Source organism: Notothenia rossii (genome assembly GCF_949606895.1).
Source record: "Notothenia rossii genome assembly, chromosome: 5".
NCBI classification, from domain to species: Eukaryota; Metazoa; Chordata; class Actinopteri; order Perciformes; family Nototheniidae; genus Notothenia; species Notothenia rossii.
This window is the reverse complement of record NC_136903.1, coordinates 73,804,966-73,829,137: the sequence shown is the minus strand read 5'-3', so window position 1 is coordinate 73,829,137 and position 24,172 is coordinate 73,804,966. Positions and strand designations below refer to the sequence as shown.

Below are 24,172 nucleotides of genomic sequence, written 5' to 3'. Positions count from 1 at the left end.
TAATCACCTGGTAGTCATAATACAGTTCAAAAGCATAAACTACAGCCCAACAAAGTAAAGTAACATTTGATTAACACCTGCGTAAACAAAACTAATAGTTTTAATTATTTAAACCTCCATGAAATTAGAATTTACTGCAAGATTGAGTATGATTTGTGTAGAGAGCAATAAGTCAAGACAAATGATTGACAGTCAAAATAAGACTGATATGATGCTCATTGTAAGCAACACAATATCTATTCTAGAGGATGTGAATATTTTCTTTGGTGAATTACATTTTTTAAAAGGCAACCTATAAGATGTGCAGTCTGAAGGCAAGAGCAGTGGTTAATGTGTGATTTCTTTGTATCCATAAACAGCTCCAAGGTGAAAAAGGGATACCCAATGTAACCAGAGCTCCTTGGACACTTGATGATAAAAAACATGTGTCACCATAGAATGTCTGTTGTTGCTGCTGGGCAAAAAAAAAATGGCTGCACACTCATTCCTCAGATAAATAAATATACAGCCAGGCATCGGACACTGCTGTGAAAATCCTCAGTTTGATAGTCATTCGTTCTTCTTGGCTGTTACAAGTCCTGAGCGGGCGAGAAACATGGGAAGCAGAGCTAGAGCTCCCAGAGCTGCAGCCACTAACGGCCGGTAGAACATCCATCCTACTCCGATGGTGAGGAGGGACAGAGAGCAGGAGACACACAGGGCGAAGATCTTCAGCCCCACGGAGACGAGCTCTCTGAGGATAGGAACCCAGTCCACTGTACGCACACCACAGAAAACATTAGGGACAAGAGATGCAAGAAATCAATCCATGATGTGTGATGTGGAGCAGTGAGTGTGTGTTTACCCAGCGTGTAGATGATGCGCATGGTCATCTGGATGCTGAGGAACATGAGGGCCCAGCCTGCAGCCCTGAGTCCCCACGTCTTCATACTGTTGGACTGCTGCTCCTTCTCAAAAACCTCCTACAGAAACAACACAACGATCAACTTCCAGAACCAAAGACTACGTGGAAAGTATCAAAACATGCTATCATCCATGTTTCTATGCTGATTCCTTCCAACCATCATTTTCAGATGTTTTTTCTTCCTAATAACTATAATTGATGGCATACACAAACATTTTTGGAACATTTAAATTCAACTGTATGTTCATAACAAGACTTTGACGATTCAATAACTTCCCCAAAGCTGTCCAAGGAATAAAATGAAATCCCCGCTGACCTCTGCAGAGAGCTCCTCCAGGTACAGGATCTCCAGAGTGTCTCCTGACTTGGTTCTATACGGCCTCAGCTGCTCCCCTCTCTGCATGGCCACAACACTGACCTGAAAACAGTCATGGTTTATCAACGAACAAGATTTCATTAGAATTAAAGGTATGTGATCTGAAGAAAGATATAGTTTCAGTTAGGGCTAAAACTCTTTGGCCGGAATAAGATCTTAAGACAATTAAATGGCCACTATTTTGGTTAAGTAGAAGTCATTTTACAGAATTAGTTTTTTTTTCTTTATTTTAATTAACAGAAGAACGGACGTCTTAGTGTTTTAGATTGCTGGTTGAGCAAACAATTATTTCAATAGTTCTCATTGGGCTGAATGAAATAATGGTTACAACGAATAACTATTTGTATTATTAGTTCAATGTTTTGGGTTATTTTTTGATTAAGCATTTAGTCATGTTTAGTTATGTGTGAGAGACCAAAGAGAAATCTATTTTCAAGACTTTGATGTTAATGTTGCGCCAACTATAGCGCAGCACTATGCATTTGTTTATGAGGGGTCAAAATGTTCTAGGTATAAATGCTCATATTTTTTCCACACCCCCCAAAATTGACAATATGATAAATATACACATTTTAGGAAAAGTCACAAAGTTTGAGATGAGTGGGTTTTATGTTTACAGGGTTACATTTATTTGAAAGTGCAGGGAGATAAAAATGACCCTGTGGCGGTTCTAGTGTTGATACCATAATATCACAAAGGATACAGAGGAAACTTCTTAAAGACAATGATCTACTGCTCTGCCATCATGAAGGAAATGTATATTCTAACTGGTCCACTTACAGTTTGAGCCGGTCCGAAGGGAGACCTCTCGCCACTCAAACCAGCGAAGGAGAATCTCACTCGCACATCCCCGACCTTGTGAGCAAAACAATAAACTCAATAACTGCACCAATGTACGAGCATAACCCTTCAGCAGTTTGTGTTTGTAGTGAAAGTGAAAATGCACTTCATGAAGCTCACCTCAGGCCTGCGTGGGTTTTGGGTGTGATAGAAATAATCGTCATCAATTCTGAGGAAAGGGTCGATGTTAAAGAGGGATAAATCCCTCAGGCTCAGCGTCTGGAAGTTATTTATCTGCTCCACCAGGCCTGAGGACAACAAAACAATTAGTTAAATATTTAGGATTCAAATTAAAACAATGTTACATACACACAATAGTGTATTGCTGTAATTTACTTAATGTATTTGTGTGTATAATTCTTTAAAGATACCTTTGGACAGACTAAAAGGTCCAACTCCAACATCAGGAGCCACGACTGTCACACTCTCAACTGCCATGGCACTAAAATCAAGAGATGAAATTAGAGATAAACTCCATACAAACACACAACATTTTAATTTATTGATCCATATTTAATGTACCTCGGATTCTGGTGACCAATTTCCTTATCAAAATGGCGACTGTTAACCAACTCGGATTTCCACTCGGTGTCTAAAGAAAATGAATCACAACTCTTTCATTCCAACAGCACAGATGAATCCATTAGTTGTTCAATATTTTAATAATTTTTCTACGAATAAAAATAATCAACATCCTTAAAAATCCAGATATATGTTCCAGAATATACATTATTTAAGTTGTGGACAAAACAAGATTTGAGACATTTTTCACTATTTTCTGACATGTTGTACTTTACAGCATGTTGTTGTCAAATACTGGAAAAATCACCAACTCACTGTAGTTGTATGTCGTCTCAGATTTGGTCTGACCATCCTCTTGGTAATCCCTAAAATCAGAACAGAGTAACAATCTCACTTCAAGCCTATGATGCTCTGTAATTCAGCCAACATTTTTCCACCCGACCGCACCCTGAATGTTGACATAAGCAGAGAACAGACTTACTTGCTCTCCTGGTACTCCACCCACTGATACATCTCCACCTGCCTCTTCAGCTTCACTGCCTGCACCAACACTCTGTAGTTTGGATCGTGGAGGGGCTGTGAACAGAGTGGCATATGATTAATCCCCTGAAATAAGGTTTACTTCAGAATATGACTTTAACTAAGCAACTTAGAAGGTTTTCTGGTAGCATGCCATTTCATTAAAGTGTCAAACTAGATAGAGAATGAAAGAAAACAATATCAAGATGTTTCCTCTAATCTGTACTGAACTTGTACAATTAATATACTGTACTTATATATCTATATCAGCATTTTCTGACATGAGTAGGTAAATATGGAATACCGCCTGACTGATAAAGGATTTGTGAGATTTAAACAAACTGAAAATGAAGTGATAGTTTTTTACTAAAATATAAACTTTTTGTTGATGAGGATCTTATTTGGTTGTTACAGAATTGTACATATAGTAGTATTTCCAAAACCAAAAGTATGTCTTTATAACAATGACAAAAACTTTCAAGTGGTTTTCAAGTTAAATAAGTTCAAGATTTTAGCGCAAGTGTGGAAGAAAAAACAACATGCAAGGAGTCATCGAGACATTGTGGAGGAATCTGATGACCATAAACACTCAACAAGTTGATCCCAGTTGTTTGCTTCAGAAATTACAAAAAATGATGGAGTCTTTATCAGTATGTGATTAGAGAGAGTGCCCTGACACATCATTTTACCTGTGAGGTGTGCAGCTTTGCAGACAGGTGCACTAAACGGTCGTTGTTCTGCGGGTCGAGGTGGGAGAAAGGCTCCAACGACACAACCTGAGAAAGACCCTCATCCAGGGAATATGCTGTTCGCAGAGCCCGCCCCTGAGAACAGAAACCGTGACAGAGAGCATGAACTGTGTTGGTCTGGATGAACAAAAATGTAACTGACTTGAATAGTGTGCATTTTGGCTTTGACGTGACATACATGAATGCAACTGCATTCCTTACCTCATTGGTAAAGAGAATATAGATGGATAGGAAAAACAGTCCGACACCAACAACTGTTCCTCCTGCAGTCTCACTTAATCGCTCCAGGAATCCAGGGTTGGATTTAACAGACACACGCTTGTGTTGGTTTGGGTCCCCAATCTGAGACAAAAAAGCAACAAGAACAAGAGTTGAATGCACTAGAAATATGGGTGACATTATTGACTTGAAGAGGAAGTTTTGATAAATCACTCAAATTAATACATTTTGGCTTTATATTCTCCTCCACAACAGGACACAAATGTATATCATGTTTACTTTAAATAACTATTTGTATTATGTTTAATGTAGCATGATTCACCAGGACATTGGATAGTAATATAAAAGACTTGCCTAGCAGTCACTAGAATAGTTTATTAACATAAAACTGTGGAGAGTTTGGCTTGTCTCAGACATAATGAATAACTCAACGAGTCTGTTGCTGTTGTATAACATTGTAAAAGCTACTTTTACTTTAAACTCCAGGAGAATGCTCTCTAAAGTGATGTTGAACATTACTGACAGATATGCAAAGTCAAAATCGGTCTCTAGAGCTAGGCGTGACGGACACACCTCTTTTGTTCTGTGCTAATTTGGCTTCTGAGTATAGATATGTCAGTCAAACTTTGACTGATAGTTGTTGCATGATATTAGCAGTACTCGTGTAATGTTACTATATAGGTGCTGACGTTATTATTATACATTATATTAAAGTGAGTTAACGTAAACGTTTATCAGTTTAAATGTTAACGTTAACTGAAACTGAAAAATAGTTACGTCGCCAGCGTTGCAGCAAAGCTAACTCCAGAAACTGTTTTTGTTTCTCAGGTAAAAACAAAGCTTCTTAAAATGAATCACTTACTGTCTGTGCTGAAGACATGTCTCTGACTTGTTGAACTCTGCAGTCAAACAGAAAAACGTTTGTTAGCGAGAGTTGAAGATGCCAGGAGACTGGAAGTTGAAACACGGTACAGGATAGTGAGGACACCAGTGAAATGACACAGGAAGCGCTTTAATTGACGCCCGGGGTAGAACGGAACTCTCACGGGTAGGCGGAGTCGGTAAACCTATAGACGTATCTTCCACTATGCCGCATGGTTGTCACGGTGAGTTAAACAAGCACATCTCAAGGAGGCTTTTCCCGACCCACACGTCTAATTCGCAAAGCATTATGGGTAGTCGAGTTCTGAAGCAGCTCAGCGTCAGCAGCAAGCAATCTACTGCAATCTCTTAAAAAATGTCATCCTCTAGTAAAAGGTTACGTAATGTTGGAAACTTGGAATTATGCCAGTTAAAGCCATAGTTGTTGTAGTTGTTGTTGCGTGTTAAGGCATTTTTTATTCAGAATTTGTACAATAATTAGTAAAGTACATAAGTACAATTGACACACACACACACACACACACACACACACACACACACACACACACACACACACACACACACACACACACACACACACACACACACACACACACACACACGATGTGCCAGTCTTAAGAGGATTATTGCAAAGGCACACAAAGCAATTACTGTCTGTCACCTGTCATCATCCTCATCCTCATCATCACCATCACCATATTTGTGAAAACAACTGACTGCACACAGACACCTTCACATAACTGAATAGGTTACATTTGCGAAAAGCACTACGACTGAGGGTGGCAGTAGCAGAACGGCTGAAAAGACTGTCAGGATGGAGCAGTATGATATAATTGTGCTTGGAACTGGACTTAAGGTAATTAAATATTTAATGCAAAAATATCTCACCTTGTGTGTGAAGAAATACAATCATCAATACCATTATCATGTTGTATTACGGTAAGATACAGGCTACTACATGATCTTTTAGTATATGTACCCTAGACTATTTGACTTTTTAACACTTCATATGAGAGTAGTGGTCCCACTTAAATGTAAACTTTATTTATTTGAATAGCACCTTTCATGTAAGAGGCACAATTACTTAAAAATGCAATGAAAATTCAACATCTTTCTCATCTAGAACAGAAAAGAGAGCATTGCAGCAGTCGAGCCTGCTAGTATTGAATTGAGCATGCATGAGACTCAGTATTTGAGTGGGAGATAAACAGATTTCTAGATAAAGGCAGTTAGTGTGATGTTACTGATGTGAGATTCAACATTTCTAAGTTTCTAAGAGCTTGTAGGCTTTTATTATGAACTGAGGGCTGACCTCCCCTATCTCTTTCAGGAATGTATCCTTTCTGGTTTACTGTCTCAAAGTGGGAAAAAGGTTCTTCACATTGACAGGAATCCTTACTATGGAGGAGAGAGTGCATCACTTTCTCCCCTTGAAGAGGTTTGTTCACATGAAAATTGCATATCCTTCATTTGAAGAAGTTGCTGCTCATTTGTGGTGTTTAATGTTTGATATGTTGTCTACAATTACAGCTTCACAGAAAGTTTAAGGTTCCTGGTCCTGATCAGTCAATGGGCCGTGGAAAAGAGTGGAACATCGACCTCATCCCCAAATTCTTTCTTGCCAACGGTGAGAGCCTAGCGCAGTTGAACTTGTGATAGGTGCATTATTGTAAATGACTCGTTTTCTGTTCCCTCTGCCTTGTCTTTGCATCAGGTGACCTGGTGAAACTCTTGGTACACACTGAAGTTACCCGATATTTGGACTTCAAAGTGGTTGAAGGCAGTTATGTTTACAAAGCAGGCAAAGTGCACAAAGTCCCCGGCACAGAAGAAGAAGCCATGCGTGCTTCAGGTGATTAAATTTGAACCTGAAGAACAATTCTTGATGATGACTTTTTATTCCATTGAGTAATTTTAAAACCAAATGATGTGTTTCAGATCTGATGGGCATGTTCGACAAGAGAAGATTCAGGAAGCTGCTGTTGTTTGCCCTGAACTTTGACATGAGAAATCCTCGGTCCCACCAGGATGTGGATCCTAACAAGATGACCACACGGGACCTCTTCTGCCGCTTCGACCTGGGACTAGATGTCATGGAGTTCACAGGTCATGCCATAGCCTTACACAACAGTGAGAGGTCAGTCAGGAGCTCACTTAAACTGGATAACAAAAAATGTCAGGTGATCATTTTGGTTTCACCGGCCTGGTTCTGTCTCCTGCACCCTGCAGCTACCTGGACCAGCCGTGTGGGGAAACCCTGAGACGGATCCGGCGGTACTCTGAGTCTCTGTCCCACCACAACCCCAGTCCATACATCTACCCCGTGTACGGCCTGGGAGAACTACCGCAGGGATTTTCCAGGTAATATTATAATGACTCAGATTGTCCCCTGAATTATTTTTGATACATTTTAGTTTTTCTTAAAGAGAGGTAAAAATAAGATCAACATACGAAACAAATTATGGCATACAGGCTGTAAAAAGATCAGACTTTCACTACACAATGTTTGTGGCCAAAATAACTAGCAATGACAACAATATTGCGATATCTATAGAAATATTGAAATAACAATAATAATGCTATGAATAATGTCACATTCATCCTTAACTTTGTTTACTGTAAGTGTAACTGTACAAAAGAGCAACAAAAGATTATGAAACAGATAGAAATTGAGAGGGACTGGATTTTTTTACACAAATATCAATATTTAATCTCTAAATTATTGTCAATACTGGTATATTGTGATACCCCTGTGTGGAACTTTGCGTTGGCTAGGCCTACTAGATTTCATGATAGATCAATGACAGAAGAGAGTCTGGATGTTTGTTATAATATATATCTTTTTTTTTATCTTGCACCATCGACATAAGAGTCACTGTGCATAGTGTTCAGGTCCTTGTGTCCTACCTGGTTCTGTTTTTCAGACTGAGTGCAGAGTACGGAGGAGCTTTCCTCTTGAGCACAGCAGTGGATGAGATCGTGATGGGTGACGGAAAAGTGAAAGCTGTGAAATGTGAGGGGAAGGCAAGTGTGTTTACATGGAGGAAGAGTAGAAGTGTTTGGATGTTTGTAGAAAATGTCCAGCATCACACTCAAAGATTTTCTCTCTGTTTTCGTTAACAGCTGTTCCGCTGTAAACAGCTCATCTGCGACCCCAGCTATGTTCCTCATCGAGTGAGGAAAGTGGGGCGTGTGATAAGAGTCATCTGTTTATTAAATCATCCGGTTAAAAACACCCACGAGGTCAACTCCTGTCAAATCATCATGCCTCAAACGCAACTCAACAGGAAATCTGGTATTTTAATCCCTTTTTTTTTTTTACGAAGCATCAACAATTAATAATTATTATTTGAGAATAAACAATTGTGGTAGATTTTGGTTCATGAGAAAACCCTTTTGTTTCATCCATGCAGATATTTACATATCTGTGGTGTCTTATGCCCATAATGTGGCCTCAGCCGGGATGTACATCGCCACAGTGAGCACCGCTGTGGAAACCAGAAACCCAGAGACAGAGGTTCAGCCGGCGCTGGAGCTCCTCGAGCCCATCATGCAAAAGTTAGTAATGATTTCATTTATTTATTTATCATGGTTGTGTTAATCAAATAACTTTTTAAAGCTACATTTAATTAATTTTACATATTTTCTTTTATGGATAGGTAATGACAATGGTAAAAATATGAATAACCCCTAATGTCTTTCTTTCTTAGTTCTATTGTCAGTATGAAAATACAGAGAATAAGTATTCAGACGAATTGGTGTCAGGGTCTTTATTGTATTACTATTTATTTATCTATTTATTATTATTATTATTATTTTATTATCAGTTCTTATTTTTGTTGTTAAAGTTTTCCATGCATGTCTTGTCTGTTTGTTTCATTCTGATGCAACACTAATATAAATGAAATGTTTAAAATGTATATTTTAATAAAATAATGATAAAAGCAATAGTAGAATTACACTATTTAAAAAAAAAATGACGTTATTTTATTTCACCACCTTGAACCTAGATTTGTTTCAGTCAGCAACTTGCTGGTTCCCAATGACGATGGAAAACAGAGTCAGGTAATGAGAAGACTTTCTGTGAAATAAAATAAAACATGAAATGAAATGGGATGAAGTTTGGTTGGTCTAGAGCTGGTGACAGATTTCCTCTCTCCTCTCTGTTCACTAGATATTTGTGTCCCGCTCATATGATGCATTAAACCACTTTGAGACTGAATACGAGGACATTAGAGACATGTACCGCCGGATCACAGGAGCAGAGCTCTGCCTCGGAGGATCTCAGAGACATAACTCTCACACCTCGGATGAAGACTGAAAAAGACTTCAGGGAAAAGTAATGCAACCGCTGGGAGGCCGTAATAACTTGAAGGTTAAACTCACGGCCGTGAAGCAGAGGGGGGGCGATGGAGAGTGAGTATCTAAGGGAATATTGGAGGTTTTTTTCCTGTAGTTAGTTTGCTATTTATACTTTCTGTGAAATTTGAAAAATTCATAACAATTTGGAAAAAAGCATTTATGATTTGAAGTTGTAATCTTCTTTAATCTTAATTGAAGAATTTACTCAATATTTTTGTTACATTCTGTATTATTTAGATACTCTGGGGATATTAGTATTTTCTATTTTGAATTTGTATAACACTTTCCACTAATGAACATTTTTTATTTCAAATTTCAATTCTTACTATACTTGCCGCTAATGTTAATTTTTATTATATTTGTATCTTATTGCATCTTTTAAACATTTTTAGCTAGTGTAATGCTTTACACTGATGATGGAAACATTTTTCCCAATTAAAGTATATATATAATGTTTTTGTATGGGACAAGGTGATGCTTTTGACTGATATAAAATCCTGAGAACGCTTGCACTTAGGATAGAAATACATCTTAGGTCTGTATTATTATTAATAAATCATTACTTTATAGTATCTAGCTTGGTGTTCATTATTCAATATGTTATTTGCTGGATTTAAACATTGAGACTGACACTGGGCATGTGGCACAGAGCCAGACGAATCCGGGGGATGTGAGGAGGATTTGTGGATCGTCTTATCTTTTGCAGCTTATGTGTGAGAAGGACAAAGCCACTGCATGATGTCATGTGCGCTACACAGGCAGCTTGTAGGGTGGAGCCTGCCTGAGGCAGAGGACACACAGCATAAGGAGGATTAGCCAAATGAAGGACAGTCACCACCAACACCTCGGGTTGAATACATACACATTGTTTATTGTTCTTATTTAAACATTTGTAAACAAAGAACCCTTTTATCTGCTGCATAGACCATTGTAGAGTTGCAACGAATAACCGACTAATCAATTACTCGATCAACAGAAAACTATTTTGATCATTGATAAATAAAATAAAATAAAAAGATTCAGGCAGAATTGGATAACCTGCATTTCTCTGTTTGGTATCATCTGAATATCCTCGGTGTTTGGACTGAAAAAAACCAGACATTTTTAGAAACATCACCAGTGAGAAACTGAGATGGAATTTTTTCCGTCATTTTATAAACCAAACAATGAATTGAGAGCATAACCAGCAAATTAATCAATAATGAAAATGGTTGTTGGTTGCAACCCCAGAAAATAGCTACTCTTCCAGGTGTCTTTTTACAAAAATAAATATTCCATATCCCACAAAAAACACATGTAAATCAAAACAGGTTATTGTTTGTTTCTGTTTATACTTCTTTACAGTTTTTCTTAGACAGCTCACTGCTCAGATGACTGGGTGACGAGGCTGAATTTATCGCGTTTATCTAATAAAGAATAGTTGTTACTAAATAAAGTGTTTCTTTAGAGCTGGATGTCACTGAATTTGTTCCTTTGGAAGCATTGTGCAGAAGAAGAATAACCCTCCCGTAGACCTTGGGTCAATCCAACACCTCTAAACTCCATCTGCACAAATCAGTCCTTGTTTCTGTTGACACAGCAGCAACTCTTATTCCTGTTTGAGTGACAGCGCCGTGCTGACAGGAGGCGGGATCAGACCTGCAGCGACCACTCTGCTCTCACTGATCAGGAAGTTGAAGGTTGCACATGCATTTGCCTGCAAAACAGAAGAGATGAAAAAGAAAGACAGAAAGTTGAATTAGGGCGCCTCAATTAGTGTAAGAGCGTTGTGTGTGTGAGTCATAAAGTCAGAGAGACCCTGAGAATACTTTACCGTGTCTTGCACCTCCACAGCGATGCCTTTACGCTTGAGTAGAGCGAGGACTGAGGGGTCAATTCGTTCAGTCCGTGAACCTGTGCCCAGCACCAGAATCTCTGGATAAACAATAAGAAAATATGTCCAGATAAGTGAATAAATGCGGAATAACTTGAATAACTGCTTAGAAAACGTAATGAATGCAAATAAAATGTATTTGTTTCACAGGCTGCAGATGTAAACACTATTTACCATGGGGGATTTGGGACAAACATGTTGAACACCACTATCTTTTTCAGATGTTTCTCTTCACACTATATTTTGGTTTTCTTTTTAATCCATCACTCAGCTACACATATATTTACCTATTTTTGGTTCAAGCATGTGGAAAAGTGAGACGCTTTCTTCTGTGATGTCTTTATGAGTGCCAATCTGCAGAGAGAGAGAGATATTTAATAAACAACAATAAACACAGTTGTTTGACTTCATCATAAATCAGTACTAGTTTGGATATTGATCTCACATTCCACTGCAGGATCGCAGGAGGCAGCAAAGCACAGGGCCCCAACACTTTGTTTCCGTCAATGTTGAATCCTCTAGCGCTGTAGCTGTAGATCATGGCCCCGCTGCCCGGCTCCTTCTGCATGACGGACACAGAGGTACGCTGGTACATCTCATCATCGCTGGGACCCAATCTGTGTGCACGAGACAGAAAGGGGCTGCAACAAACACAGTAGAATGAACTAGAATCAATGTCATTTTATTTACACAGGACTTGTCACTTATACTAACAATCGCAAGTATTAAGAGTGCTTGTAACCAGAGTCTCTGAAATTATGTGTTTATTGCACAGGTCTTATCCTGGGCTGGATGAATTTAATTGTGACCAGTTGTGATAATCGAGTACGAAAGGGAATTATAATCAAAATGATTAGCCCTATTTTCTCTGTGAATCCTCCACCACTTCAACAGGCTGCACTGAGGAACTGTTTCCATTTGGCCTAGTTTGAAAGCCAACATATCTAAAGCCAACCTACTGACAGGGCTGACAGCCAAAAGCTTCAGGCCTGTTTCTTCAGAAAAAAAGCCAAGAAAACGTTCTGCTTGCCAAAAGAGCTGCCGCACATTTCAGCGTCTTCTTACCCATTTTCTTCCTGACTTTACAAACACATTGGGCAAGCCCTTGTTGAGATGGGACACACTGCTCTTGTTAGTCCACTAGTGTCTCATCAGTGGAGCAGAGGACTTATGAGATGAGTCAGACTGAAAGTAACCTAAGACTCCACCAGATGGAGCCAGAAGAAGGTTAACGTTTGTTTCTAAATGGGAATTTTTGAGTTTTAATGGAGTTACATCAAAAACCTTTACACAGAAGATGACAAAAAGTGAAATCAGTTCACTTTGCTCTCACAATGTTAATGTATTCCTATTTTCTAAGCAATCATTCAATCAATTGGTCAGCGACAATACAGCACATACAAACATTACCTTACATGACCTCTAAATGATTTATAAAGTACATATAATCTACAACAGGTACCCAAACTGAAAAGCTATGTGTTTTCTCAAAACTATGGCGTTTTAAATCACAAGTTTTAATAATTAGATTGTATGTGACACATACAGTATGCTCGCCTTTGAATCATATGGTCAATGGTCCAACTCTATTTTCTGTCATATTTTACAAAATACATTGTTGATTATTAAAAAAGATGCAATGGGTGTATGTGACATCCCATGATATATTGTGACCTTCAGTGTAAAGAGCATGACTGGGATAGTAATGGTTATTTTAATTGTGTATTCATTTTAATGGGAATAACACTATGCTATACAAAATAGGGCATACAACTATTTCTTCCTCTGTTAAATAGATCTAACTTGTATTAAAGAATGGTGATAGTTGAAGCATTTCATAACAAAAAAGGACTCCTCTCCTCTACCCAGAAGGGAGGAAAGATTAGGGACAGTTGCTGAAGCGACACCAATACAATCTTCATCTTAAAAAAAACAAAAACTTTAGAAGAAAAACTACCGTACCTTGAGAGAGCGGGTCCTGCCCTGGAGGAAAAGAGAAACCCGTGTGTTGATCTCTGAAGGAGCAATCTAGCACACACAGCAGTGGCCATGTTCAACCGGCGACACAGAAGGGGGACGGAGTTCTGTGTAACACCAGTCGTCGGTTTCCGGTGTTGTGTAAAGCTCAATCGTACCAGAGCCATATAATAGAATCTATTCTAGATATATCTAGATATATTGTATCTCTATGGCGCTGAATCGAACCATTTTTATTTGACTTGTATTAATGTACTTTCAGTTTGAGAACACTTAAAAACTGGGAAGTTAAAGTTAAAGATGTATTCATTGCTATCGGGATGTTAAGAGCATTCCATCGAATATAACAAAAAGTGTTTCTGAAGTGAATTACCTACCCTACCTTTAATATGTATTAAGTCAGGCACAGGAAATTGTATAATAGTCTACTGTTATTATTGAATTATTATTTAAACATTTAGAAAGTGTTATCACTGCCAGTATAATAAGACTATTTTATTAAATGTAATGGTGATGCGGCTGTATACGGATCAGTTCGAGGATCCTGCTCTGCCTTCGATTAAGATGCCTGTGTGGAGCAGCAGCGCCCCCTGCGGTGATCACCGATCACTGCACTCAGGTCAGATGATCCGGGCTGCTACATTGTAAATAGACAGCGGCGATCCACCGGGGCCATGCCTTCATAGTCTCTTTAAATCTCTTCCAACAGAGCAGATTTGTCCTCTCGGAGACTACTTATCTTCCGACACCGGTTCTTTCGATATTTCTGGTCATTTCGGCTTGTTAAAGTGTTTTTATTAAAGTATGTACCGGTCTCTGTACGCCTTCCGATCCGCGGAGCCCAACTCGCTGCACTTCGCGGCCGGAGAAAGCTTTCTAATCCTGGAGAGGAGCAACAAACACTGGTGGCTGGGGTCCCGCTGCAGCTCGGGGGAAACCGGCTACATCCCCTCGTCATACATTGAAAAAATACAGGTAAACAACACCAATATCCTGTGTGAGGACCATGTCGCATCCTGGGGTGAAAGTGAAATCTGGTGAATGCGTAGTAACGTTCTGGGTTGAATTGATGGGATCGAGAGAGACAGATCACTCGTAACTGTACTATATGTCCTAAAGTGCAGGCCACACTGAAGCTGACTGCAGATTATAGTGAGGACGGAAATGCACGCTTGCTGTAGGAACCATAAATTATTGGAAAGGTTGCATTATGTAGGGGAATGGCCCTTCTGCACTGCAGCTGCTCACTGCGACAGAGGGGAGATATAGGAGAGGAGTGATAGGGAGGAAGGAGGGATGGATTATGTCAGGATAGGATGATTTAGAATATCCTATGAGACAGGAAATAATCAAGGACCATACAGCAGCAAGACAGAAACCCTCTGTGTGCTCAAACTCCTGTGACTTTGTCTCTATTTTATTATCAATGATCATTCTCACTGTTCTTTTTATTGTTTAACAAGTAGCTACTCTCCCCACAGCTTTTCTGTTGGACACACCCACATGCACTATGCAGTCAGAGGACTCTTTTCTCCAAGGATAACTAGTCAGAGCATGTACTTTGTGAGATCACAGGCTCACACAGTGGCAGGATAGGAATGCTCTCTCGTCCCTGTCATTGGCTGTTGAGGTTTAATGAGCTGAATGTGAGGCCTCAATGGGCATGTGTACCACTGGTTAAATAGGCTTTTTTTAATTCGTTAGATAACCGCCCTAGTTTGTTTCTGCCTGGAGTCACTCACAAGTCCCCGGGCCACAAGTCTGTTCTGTTTTGTTTAAAGTTTAATAATTATGTTAATGAATAATGTATAATGAACCCTGTATGCAAGGGCTGGTTTGCCTTCACTAACTGTACGGAGGCTCAGTCACTGGTACATTTTTATATATAAAGCCATGTTAGGGAAACTTCCATCCTACATCTGCTCCCTGATCTCACGGCGACTTGTAAGTGGCTACTGCCTCAGATCGCATGCTGTAGTTTTATTAAATGTGCCAACTGCTAGGACTGTCTTAGGGAAGATAGCATTTAAATGCGCAGCTCCACTGTCTTGGAATAGTCTGCAATTGAAATGGAAACTGAGCAATCTGGTGCCACTAAATGTTTTTAAAGCTCGGTTGGATGCTACTCAATCGGAAGCTGTTGGTACCTGTTAATGTCGTGGATAGTTATGTAAATTGTAATCCCTGTAATGATGCTGTAAGATGTCCTTTTGTTGTTCTGTTTATGTTTTTGTATGTTTCATGTGGAACCTACTTGAGCAGGTCTCCCTTGAAAAAGAGATCAATGATCTCAATGGGATACATCTGGATAAATAAAGGTTTGAAATGAAATGAAAATAATGAATGTGTCCCCTATTTCTCTCTTTTCTTTCTGGAGGCCCCAGAGCAGGATGAAGTGTTGCAGTCTATTGACAGAGCGATCGAAGGAATCCACAATGTGGCCTTAAAGAATGGAGGCAAATACAACCTGGAGCAGAGAGATGTTCTTCAGTAAGAATAACATTATCATTTATAATTATGTTCTTCTTCTTCTTCTTCTTCTTCTTCTTCTTCTTCTTCTTCTTCTTCTTCTTCTTCTTCTTCTTCTTCCTCTTATAGTTTCTGGCCCTTTCTATGTTCTATATATAAATCATATATATTAATTTCTGTTGCAGAAAGTTGATCCATCACAGAAAGGAGACGCTTGCACGACGGAGTTCTTCGTCCTCCGTTCACAAACAAGGCCTCCCATCTTCCAGCAGTGAAATATCTCTCAGTAAAACTCCTCCTCCCAACGGCCTTAACCGAGACGGACGGCAGAGCAGCATGCCGATATCAGGAAGCGTAGACAATATACAGTCAGAACAGGGGTTTTATCAGGTGAGAAATTATACAAAGTACACATTTAAATGTTTTATTTGAAACCACCTGCCATGGTCAAATATACACGAGTAAAACATTTAGACATTGTTAAATATTCTGTCTTTTGTTTTTACTTTTCTGTCTACCTGTAAAGCACTTCTTTGTAATGTATGTAATTATATATTTTACTTATGTTCGGCATCTAACACAATTGTATAGGAGGAGTTACAAGTGTTGTATGCATACATTGTCCATGTATTCCCAACATCACAAACTAAAGCCTGTAACATAGTGAACCAAATTGTGTGACACAAACAGATCCAATTTCTAATGAACATTTGCTGTGAGCTTCTTCATTTTGTAAAATCATTGCCATGTCCATCCATGCTTCCACGTTTTGGATTCCTGCAATAACCATTCTGTAACGCATGGTACATCTCTTTCGATAGATATTCGCATTTGTGCTTCATCTGTTCTCAATGTGCAGATCAAAAACACATCCCATCTTTGGGATTATAACTCCAGTTTTTTCTTCTTTGATAAAAGCAATATCAGTAGTTCAGCTCCAACAATTATGTGACGAATTAATTGATCAATTAAAAAAATATTTTTAAACAGAAATAATTTATTTTAATGCTATAAAGTCAGAAAATGCTGTTTTCAGCCTCTCTAATGTGGAGATTTCATCCTTTTTTTTATCGTATCACAAATATCAAACATACTGAATATTTATAGATCAAACAATGAATGAAGAGGCACATTCATTGAAAATGAGAAGAACGGTTAGTTGCAGCCTTGTTGACATTACCGGGGAATGCATCTCTGACAGCAGAGACGAGTGAATAAGCTCATGTTGTGGAGTGTAGAACATCACGCACACAACATTTGCCCTCAGATGACCTGGTTTGTATTCTCCTCCTGCAGGTGCCTCCTCAAGCTCGGCGTGCGGCACCAACCACCCCCCCTCCCCCGGAGAAACAGAGGAACAGCCGGCGTCCAGGTGAGATCTCTCAGCCTCACTTTAAAGCTTATGACTGTCTCACAGATCCCAGCGCAGCCTTGTTGTGTTCATCTGATGCTACCTGCTGCAGCTCCATTACTTCACAAACACTCTATTCTTAGTCAGGTCACTCCTGATCACCCTCCTCTCTGTAACTGGAGCTCTCTCTCTCTCCCTCAGCAGATCCAGAGGTCCCCTCCAGAGGGTCGTCTCTCCCTCCGTCCCCTGCTCCCTCCCTCACAATCAGCACCACCTCTTTAGAGTCAGGCTCCTCCCACTCAATGGTCTCCTCTGATGTCAGCTTGCCAAGTGTATCCAGCACCCCCCCTCCTCCGGTGCCGTCCCGTGTGAAGCCCGTTGCTCCTCCCGCAGACGAGCCTTCCTCCGACTCCCCCCCTCAGCCGGCTCCACAGAAGAAGAGCCCGGCTCCACAGCCTCCCCAGCTCACCCCCACTCCCTCGCAGCCCGCTGTAGAGGAGCAGCGTGAGAACGAATGGCCTGTGGCCCCCCCGTCCATCGCTGAGAGCCCTGCCGGCAGCCCCTCTCTCTCTGAGCCGGTTCCCAGGACCATCGGGGCCGAGCTGATCGAGCTGGTGCGGAAGAACACGGGCCTGAGTTACGAGCTGTCGCGGGTGGCGGTGGGCGTGGTGGTGGGCCACCTGCAGACCACCTTACCCCAGGCCGCCGCCGACCTGGAGCAGGTTCTGCTCTCGCTGGTGGACAGCAAGGTCAGATTTGTTTTCATTTCCTCGTGTGGATTCAGCGCTCCCAGAAGAATACCGATGTCTTGTAGAGTTACAGTTCAGTCTGCATTTAGCTGACACCTCAGAGTTGTTTAGAGATGTGGGGGACAATACACAAAGGATCACTCTCTCATTTCCTGTTTCTAAACGCAAGCTTGAAATTAACTGCTGATTCTTTCCTGGCACACATTTCTGTTTCTTCCTGTGGGTGAAAGGTGGTTAGTAGTGGGCAGTGGGTCATGTAAACTAGAATAGCTATGATGAAAGCTTTTGGCTGCATCCTTTATTTACATGGCCACACGTAGGTACACTTGACCCTGCTCATCCAATTATAAAGTCTTAAACACTCTGAGGTCTCTGCAGCGGTTTTTAATTAAGGAACACTCAATTAGGGCTTCACAAAACACTTATAATACAGATCAAATTGAAACAATACCAAATAGAGGAGAGAAGCATACAATGTCATTAACTTACACTTGTAAAAACACCAGTGTTACCCTTTAAAGTCGGTATCTGTAATGTGCTTTTCAACCTACAGAAAATGATCCGCCAGCCATATCGTTTTCTATATCAGAGAGATAAATGACAGTGTGTACTGGTATTTCAAGTTGGAACACTAACAGGTGTGTCATGGTGTTTTCTATGGCTGCAGGTTTCGAGTACAGCGCTGCCACAGGGTCAGGTGTGTCACGACGAGCAGAGGCTGGAGGTGATCTTCAGCGACCTCGCCCGTCACCAGGGCGACTCTCAGCAGCGCAGCTGGGCGCTCCACGAGGACCACGCTCTCATCGCCTGCTACCTGGAGGAGCTGCTGAAGATCCTGGTAAACTCTTACTGCTACGTCTGCAAGGTTCTGTTTCTGAAGTGTAGGGAGGTGGGATGAATTTCACAGAAGTGTATATCTGTCAGTGTTTGATTATAAAAGCACTTTTCAAAATGAAAGTCAAAGCTTTAAATATCATGTAGTACAGTAACACAAGAACACGTAGAAGACAAGTCATTTAACATTACCTGCTTTCAGCTTATTTCTCCACATGTATGTGTCTAACTTACTAATGATCTCTTTAAATTGGTCCAGTATTAAGTGTGGATCTCCCATTGGAGCACAGGACTCCCCAGCTGTCATGCTGTAAATACCAGACATGTTTGATGGGATCAGACCGGCTCAGACTTTACAAATCCAGCAGTGTGTTAAAGACTGAGGCTGTAAACTCCTCTGGCTGCCAAATATTCTCTATTGGCCCCAACCTCAGGGATTTCCAGATGAGTTGTAAAAGGGCTCCATAATCCACAACTGTCAAACAGATTAGGAAGTTAAGAGATTATTATATCATTGCCGTTACAACTCAAATCTGTTTCATTTCAGACTGATGCAGATCCAGAGGTGTGTAAGAGGATGTGCAAGGCCAACCACTACGAGAATCAGCTGTCCCTGGTTTCTTATTACCAGATGGTAAGGCATATAATAAAAGAAAATTTTTACAAATCTCTTAATTAAAACCTGAAGACTGGGTGCTAGATACTTATGTAGGAGAGCTCTCCAGTTAGACCTTTTAAATATTGCCAGAATGAAGGATGTCCTGCCAAAACATCTGTGTGAGGATTTTCAAATCTCAAACTGGACTGCTGTTTGAGTCTTCTTTTTTAAGACTTTATTATAATGAAGCAACATTAATTAATCTGTATTAGAGACAAATTAGTTAATAAGGATTAGGGGATATATTCCTGTCAAAAGAAAGTCCTTTTCTTTTATGGTTCTTCTTTATTATTATTATCATATATATTCAGTTCTTATAAGAATATATCAAAGTGTTACTTCTTACCCAAAGATGGCCATGAAGATATTTATTGTTGATTACATGCTAAATACAAATGTTCAGTTCCAAGAGCAAACTAGATGTTTTCCCTCGTTGATCTGAACTAGGCTTGATGCTGATAAGTAAAGAATTAAATGTTGTCTGTTCGTTTTTGCCGTCATGTGCAGGAGAATCGAGTGTCTCTGCGGCTGCTGCTGCTCAAAGTGTTCGGGGCGATGTGCAGCCTCGATGCTTCGCTCATCTCCACCCTCCTCAACTCCATCCTCCCCATGGAGCTGGCCAGGGACCTACAGGCTGACACACAAGGTGAACACATTAACTCTCTCCTGTTCATCTGTAGTATTACCCTTCTTTATATTGACCACCATTTCTCTTTCCTGGTCTGTGTTTCTGTCCTCAGAGCACCAGAAGATCTGTTACACAGCTTTGGTGCTCACTATGATCTTCTCAATGGGCGAACAGGTGCCATATCTTCACTACGGTATGTTGTTTATTCACAGTTCTCCTCTGCATATTAGCTTATACGCAGACATAAAACAATATATATACATATGCTGATTTTCCTGGTTTTTAAGTTTTACATGCATGCATTATAAGGTGTATTACAGGGATAATGTGTTAAATGTGATAATGTGTTAAATGTTATTTTATTCTTAAGACGTAATCCTGACCCTACCTGTTTTCAGAACACTTGAATGCAGACTTTGTTCAGTTTCTGCTGGGTGTGGTGGAGGACGGGCTTCCCTCTGATCCCACAGAGCAGCTGCCGGACATCTTCCTGAACCTCGTGCTCTCCTTCAACCTGCACCACACGGGTGAGAACAGCAGCAAAGACATAGCAAAAAAATAAATGATTACATTATTCGGACTCTGGTCCTGGACGGAAAAGCAGAGCCATCATTAATGTGATGTGTAATACCTATGCTTTTCCTGCCACAATAAATCAAAATGCCTGCCAAAAAAATTGCTGCAATGCACAATTGTGGAAGTGTATTAGGGCCAGACATATGAAAGGAGAAGGAAGGAAGATGTTTTGTCATTGGCAAGAATAGATCCACCAACTTTTATTCCCGACATTTCAAATAAATTCTGCAATGCAAAACAATTACAAATGTATCCTACTCTTATTTGTTTCTCCTTATGCCTGGACCTAATACTTTTCCCTACACTAACAAGTTCTATGTTTGTATTTCTCAGCTGACGTGCAGAGCTTTTATTCTTTGAGTATTCTCTCTGTGTTGTCTGTGTCACCCAGAACCCGACAGCAATGTGATCATGCAGGAGCTGAAGAAGAAAAACGTCAAGATCCTGTCAGAGAAAGTGCTGCTGCTTCTGAACAGAGGCGGTAAGATAATACACTGTTGTGATATTTCTCACTCTGCATCAATGCCTTTGTCTACTGACGTCATCGTGACTGACTCTTTGACACCTCCCCTCCAGACGACCCTGTGTGTATGTTCAAACACACCCCGCCTGCACCGCACTCAGTGCTCAAGTTCCTGCAGGACGCTTTCTCCAACCGAGAGACCGCTGACATTTTCTACCGCACTGACATGATGGTAATGATTGATATTGCTGTCAGGCAGATATCGGACCTTTCGCCTGGAGACAAGGTGAGACCTGGACAGGCTACTGATTGATCTTATGCTTTAATGTAGTAGCTTCTCATTTGGGGAAGAACTCCTTTTAGTTTTCTTGTTGAGAAGTAGACGAGAAGATTGATACAATTCGTAGTACCGTAAATACAGCTGGTTAGCTTAGCACAAAGACGAGGAAACGGCTAACCTTGTTTTTCAAAAGATAACAAAATCATCAAATTTCTAAAGCTCACTAACAGACCAGTTATAACTTGTTTGTTTTTTTATCAGTATTATATAAAGTGTTGAATCTAGTATTTGTGTTTTTTGCCATATTATTTTGACGCCAGTAGCAGAAACTTCCCCGAGATTGCAGCTTCTTATTTATTTGTTAGATATGACAGGTCTCAAAAACCAATCTCATCATCTAACTTTGGACAAGAAAGCAAATAACTGTTTTTCCTAAAAAAGCAAATGTTAATTGTTTGTAACTATGTCTGATTATTACCTCCTCTTTCGCTCTCCCATGAAGCTGAGGATGGAGTATCTCTCCCTCATGCACTCCATCATACGCTCGACGGACTACCTGGAGCACCAGCACCGCCTGCCTGACCTGCAGGGGGTGCTGCAGAGGATTCTCAGGGAGGAGGAAGATCCAGGAGAGGATGAAGGGAGCGCTACTGCGAAACAGATGGATAAGCTAATTGTACAGCAGATCTACAAAGAGTTCCCTCAGATCAGTGAGAACCAGAACTAACCGTATCAGTATCATGCTCACACACTGTAGTCCGCTCCCGTCTACTGCAGGGAGGAACACATGGAGGAAGAACACTTGACATTCAATGCGACGCCCTGCTTTCTGTGCCAGCCTGTGATAGGAGAAACCAATCGGTTTTGCCAATGTTTTCTTGGACTTGTGGTCCACGGCTGCAGCATGCATGTGATTTTTCTTTCACAGCTTCTTCCATTCTCAGATGAATTATATTTGTGTGGGAGTGGGAGGTTTCTTTCTCTGGTGTTCTTGAACAAGAAGGGAAAATATGACACAAAAACCTGTGAGGTTTAGTCATACTTGAGGATTCATATCTAAAACGTAGGCCAAACATTGGAGCTGTTTCTCAGTGAATTCCTTGCAATAATGACCTTTAAAATCACACAACAATTCTCTGTATACTCAGAGTATGTATAATAAAAATGTGGGGTATGTATAATGAAAATGTGCTGCAACCACAACTTAACATTATATAACTAAAATATATTTTACCAAATTAGGCCAAATTCAAAGATTTTGACTGAAAAAGGCAGATTTGAGGTTATGTTACAGAACAATGTGCCATTATTCAATCTATTGTGAAAATACTTAATGTGCTTCCGTTGTAGCGGGACCAAACTACTGTGTGTTACATCCTTGTTTTCTTAAAAGAGTATTCAACTCTTAAAACTGACTTCCTCTTCACTCAGTATAATAAGAATCAAATTCAAGTAGAACGAGTTGATCATGTTTTCTGTTCTAGTGCGGGAGAGCACACTGACTCCTCTGTTATCATTAGCTGAGTCACCCGCGGCTACATATCAAGTCCCTCCTGTGGCTCCTGCAGATCTCTCTGTCCGGTACTTTTGTCTCTTTATTGCTTCTCAAACACTTTAAGATAACCGCTCTGTACTTATTATGCAAAGCTCCTCTAGCGTCAGAAGTCTTGGCTGTTTACAGATTAGTGTCTGTATGCTGCATTCACACTAAAACTAAAACTAACTGTGCTGCAATAAGTCTCTATATAGCCACTTTCAATATTGCTGTAATATGCTGAGTCTTTCTGGAGGGGAAATGTGTTCTGCAGTCATTACTCAAGATAATACATTCGTCAGCGTTGTTGATTTCAGTTAATTATCTGATGCTCTCTTACTGAAAATCAAGACAATGGAGAGAAAAAATAAAGTATTTAATTTAATTTGAGTTGTAATACTTTAACAGCAACATGTACCTTTCCTTGTTTCTCCCTCATGATGTAATGCTCGATGTTTTCCCATCCTACTCATCTCTGTTTTGATCCCTGGCATGGCGACACGTCTGGAGATGGTAGATGAAATCCAGAAGTGATATCAGTTTTTAGTTAATGACACAGTATTTGTTCATTAATTAGATGTGAGTCTGTTTACAGTGTGTGTAAGAAAGGTGAGCGTCTATTCTTTTTATGATTAACATTGTCTGCAAAAGAGTTACGACTGTGTTATAATAAAACTAATAAAGCTATATTTTAACAGTGCACGTGGTCGGATTGGTTGTTGTTGATTTGAAGACAGTAAATTATAAAACATAATTAAATATTATTTCAGAGTTTTTTAGACATGCTGTTGGTCACACTGTCTCACATGTAACCAGTATAAGAGATACACAGATGTTTTACAGCTGCAGCTTCTAGCAAGTCTAGAGTTTGATTTCAAAGGAAATGGTTACATTTTGCTCATGATCATGTTTGTTAACCCCAGTTTACCCAGTTTAGACCTTCTGTTTTTCCTTTCCTGTGGAGATGTTTGCATGTTGTTCGTGCAAACCATACTTATGTACAGTATATACATTAATTTGTTTTATTAATGAAATATTGGATATACACTTTTAAGGAAAATATATGATATGGCAATATTGAAGATTATACATCACAAAAAGAAAGAAAAACAAATTCAAGATACATTAAACTAAAGTTAAACATGACACTGCATGACAGCTTCATAAATAACAAAAGTTACATTTTGTTGTTTGGATATACAGTATAGTGTTGGATAAATATATATAGTTAATTGAGTCATACAGTATATTTTATTTTAACCTCCTTGATATATTATTAATAGTATTGTAGGTGTATATTATGAAACAATCGCATACCTTATTTTTCCTCTTCTTCTTTTATATATATACCAATGGTTGTACAATGGATTAAGTAATACAGTAATATTACCATAGTTATTATATGGA

The 24,172-nt window shown here is 39.8% G+C and overlaps 4 protein-coding genes across 5 annotated transcripts in view; 2 read left to right on the top strand and 2 right to left on the bottom strand.

Annotated features, from left to right (window-relative positions):
- The window catches only part of tmem43 (transmembrane protein 43), a 5,568-nt gene extending 393 nt beyond the window's left edge, over positions 1 to 5,175 (bottom strand). Inside the window, exons 1-12 of the mRNA XM_079682153.1 lie at positions 4,992 to 5,175; positions 4,112 to 4,252; positions 3,851 to 3,985; positions 3,124 to 3,218; positions 2,958 to 3,007; positions 2,643 to 2,712; positions 2,492 to 2,562; positions 2,241 to 2,368; positions 2,061 to 2,135; positions 1,221 to 1,322; positions 845 to 962; positions 1 to 755 (exon numbers count right to left, since the gene is read on the bottom strand). The exon at positions 1 to 755 is cut by the window's left edge and continues 393 nt beyond it. Of these exons, the coding sequence (XP_079538279.1) occupies positions 550 to 755; positions 845 to 962; positions 1,221 to 1,322; positions 2,061 to 2,135; positions 2,241 to 2,368; positions 2,492 to 2,562; positions 2,643 to 2,712; positions 2,958 to 3,007; positions 3,124 to 3,218; positions 3,851 to 3,985; positions 4,112 to 4,252; positions 4,992 to 5,009 (1,209 nt within the window). The 5' untranslated portion in view covers positions 5,010 to 5,175 and the 3' untranslated portion in view covers positions 1 to 549. The remainder of the gene's footprint in view (positions 756 to 844; positions 963 to 1,220; positions 1,323 to 2,060; positions 2,136 to 2,240; positions 2,369 to 2,491; positions 2,563 to 2,642; positions 2,713 to 2,957; positions 3,008 to 3,123; positions 3,219 to 3,850; positions 3,986 to 4,111; positions 4,253 to 4,991) is intronic.
- A 419-nt stretch (positions 5,176 to 5,594) lies between these two features.
- LOC307041611 (rab GDP dissociation inhibitor beta) lies at positions 5,595 to 9,936 on the top strand. The gene is made up of 11 exons (XM_079685069.1): positions 5,595 to 5,867; positions 6,342 to 6,449; positions 6,542 to 6,638; positions 6,726 to 6,863; positions 6,950 to 7,148; positions 7,241 to 7,372; positions 7,936 to 8,035; positions 8,135 to 8,306; positions 8,425 to 8,569; positions 9,022 to 9,076; positions 9,186 to 9,936. The coding sequence occupies exons 1-11, from the start codon at positions 5,826 to 5,828 to the stop codon at positions 9,330 to 9,332; spliced, it is 1,335 nt and encodes a 444-aa protein (XP_079541195.1). The 5' UTR covers positions 5,595 to 5,825; the 3' UTR covers positions 9,333 to 9,936.
- Positions 9,937 to 10,218: 282 nt separating this feature from the next.
- ndufaf3 (NADH:ubiquinone oxidoreductase complex assembly factor) lies at positions 10,219 to 13,312 on the bottom strand. The gene is made up of 5 exons (XM_079680970.1): positions 13,209 to 13,312; positions 11,692 to 11,887; positions 11,534 to 11,600; positions 11,187 to 11,287; positions 10,219 to 11,069 (listed from the first exon to the last, which is right to left on the bottom strand). Exons 1-5 carry the CDS (start codon positions 13,295 to 13,297, stop codon positions 10,962 to 10,964), a joined length of 561 nt encoding a protein of 186 aa, XP_079537096.1. The 5' UTR covers positions 13,298 to 13,312; the 3' UTR covers positions 10,219 to 10,961.
- Positions 13,313 to 13,692: 380 nt separating this feature from the next.
- On the top strand, positions 13,693 to 23,465 carry nckipsd (NCK interacting protein with SH3 domain). Of its 2 annotated transcripts, none has more exons than XM_079680968.1 (13): positions 13,693 to 14,198; positions 15,601 to 15,713; positions 15,878 to 16,082; positions 16,989 to 17,064; positions 17,248 to 17,792; positions 18,460 to 18,630; positions 19,174 to 19,260; positions 19,792 to 19,930; positions 20,025 to 20,105; positions 20,311 to 20,439; positions 20,880 to 20,969; positions 21,065 to 21,237; positions 21,734 to 23,465. In XM_079680968.1, the coding sequence occupies exons 1-13, from the start codon at positions 14,028 to 14,030 to the stop codon at positions 21,956 to 21,958; spliced, it is 2,205 nt and encodes a 734-aa protein (XP_079537094.1). In that variant the 5' UTR covers positions 13,693 to 14,027; the 3' UTR covers positions 21,959 to 23,465. The 2 variants fall into 2 exon arrangements, with proteins under 2 accessions (XP_079537094.1, XP_079537093.1); XM_079680967.1 differs by having other exon boundaries at positions 13,695 to 14,198; positions 17,245 to 17,792.
- Positions 23,466 to 24,172: the final 707 nt, after the last annotated feature.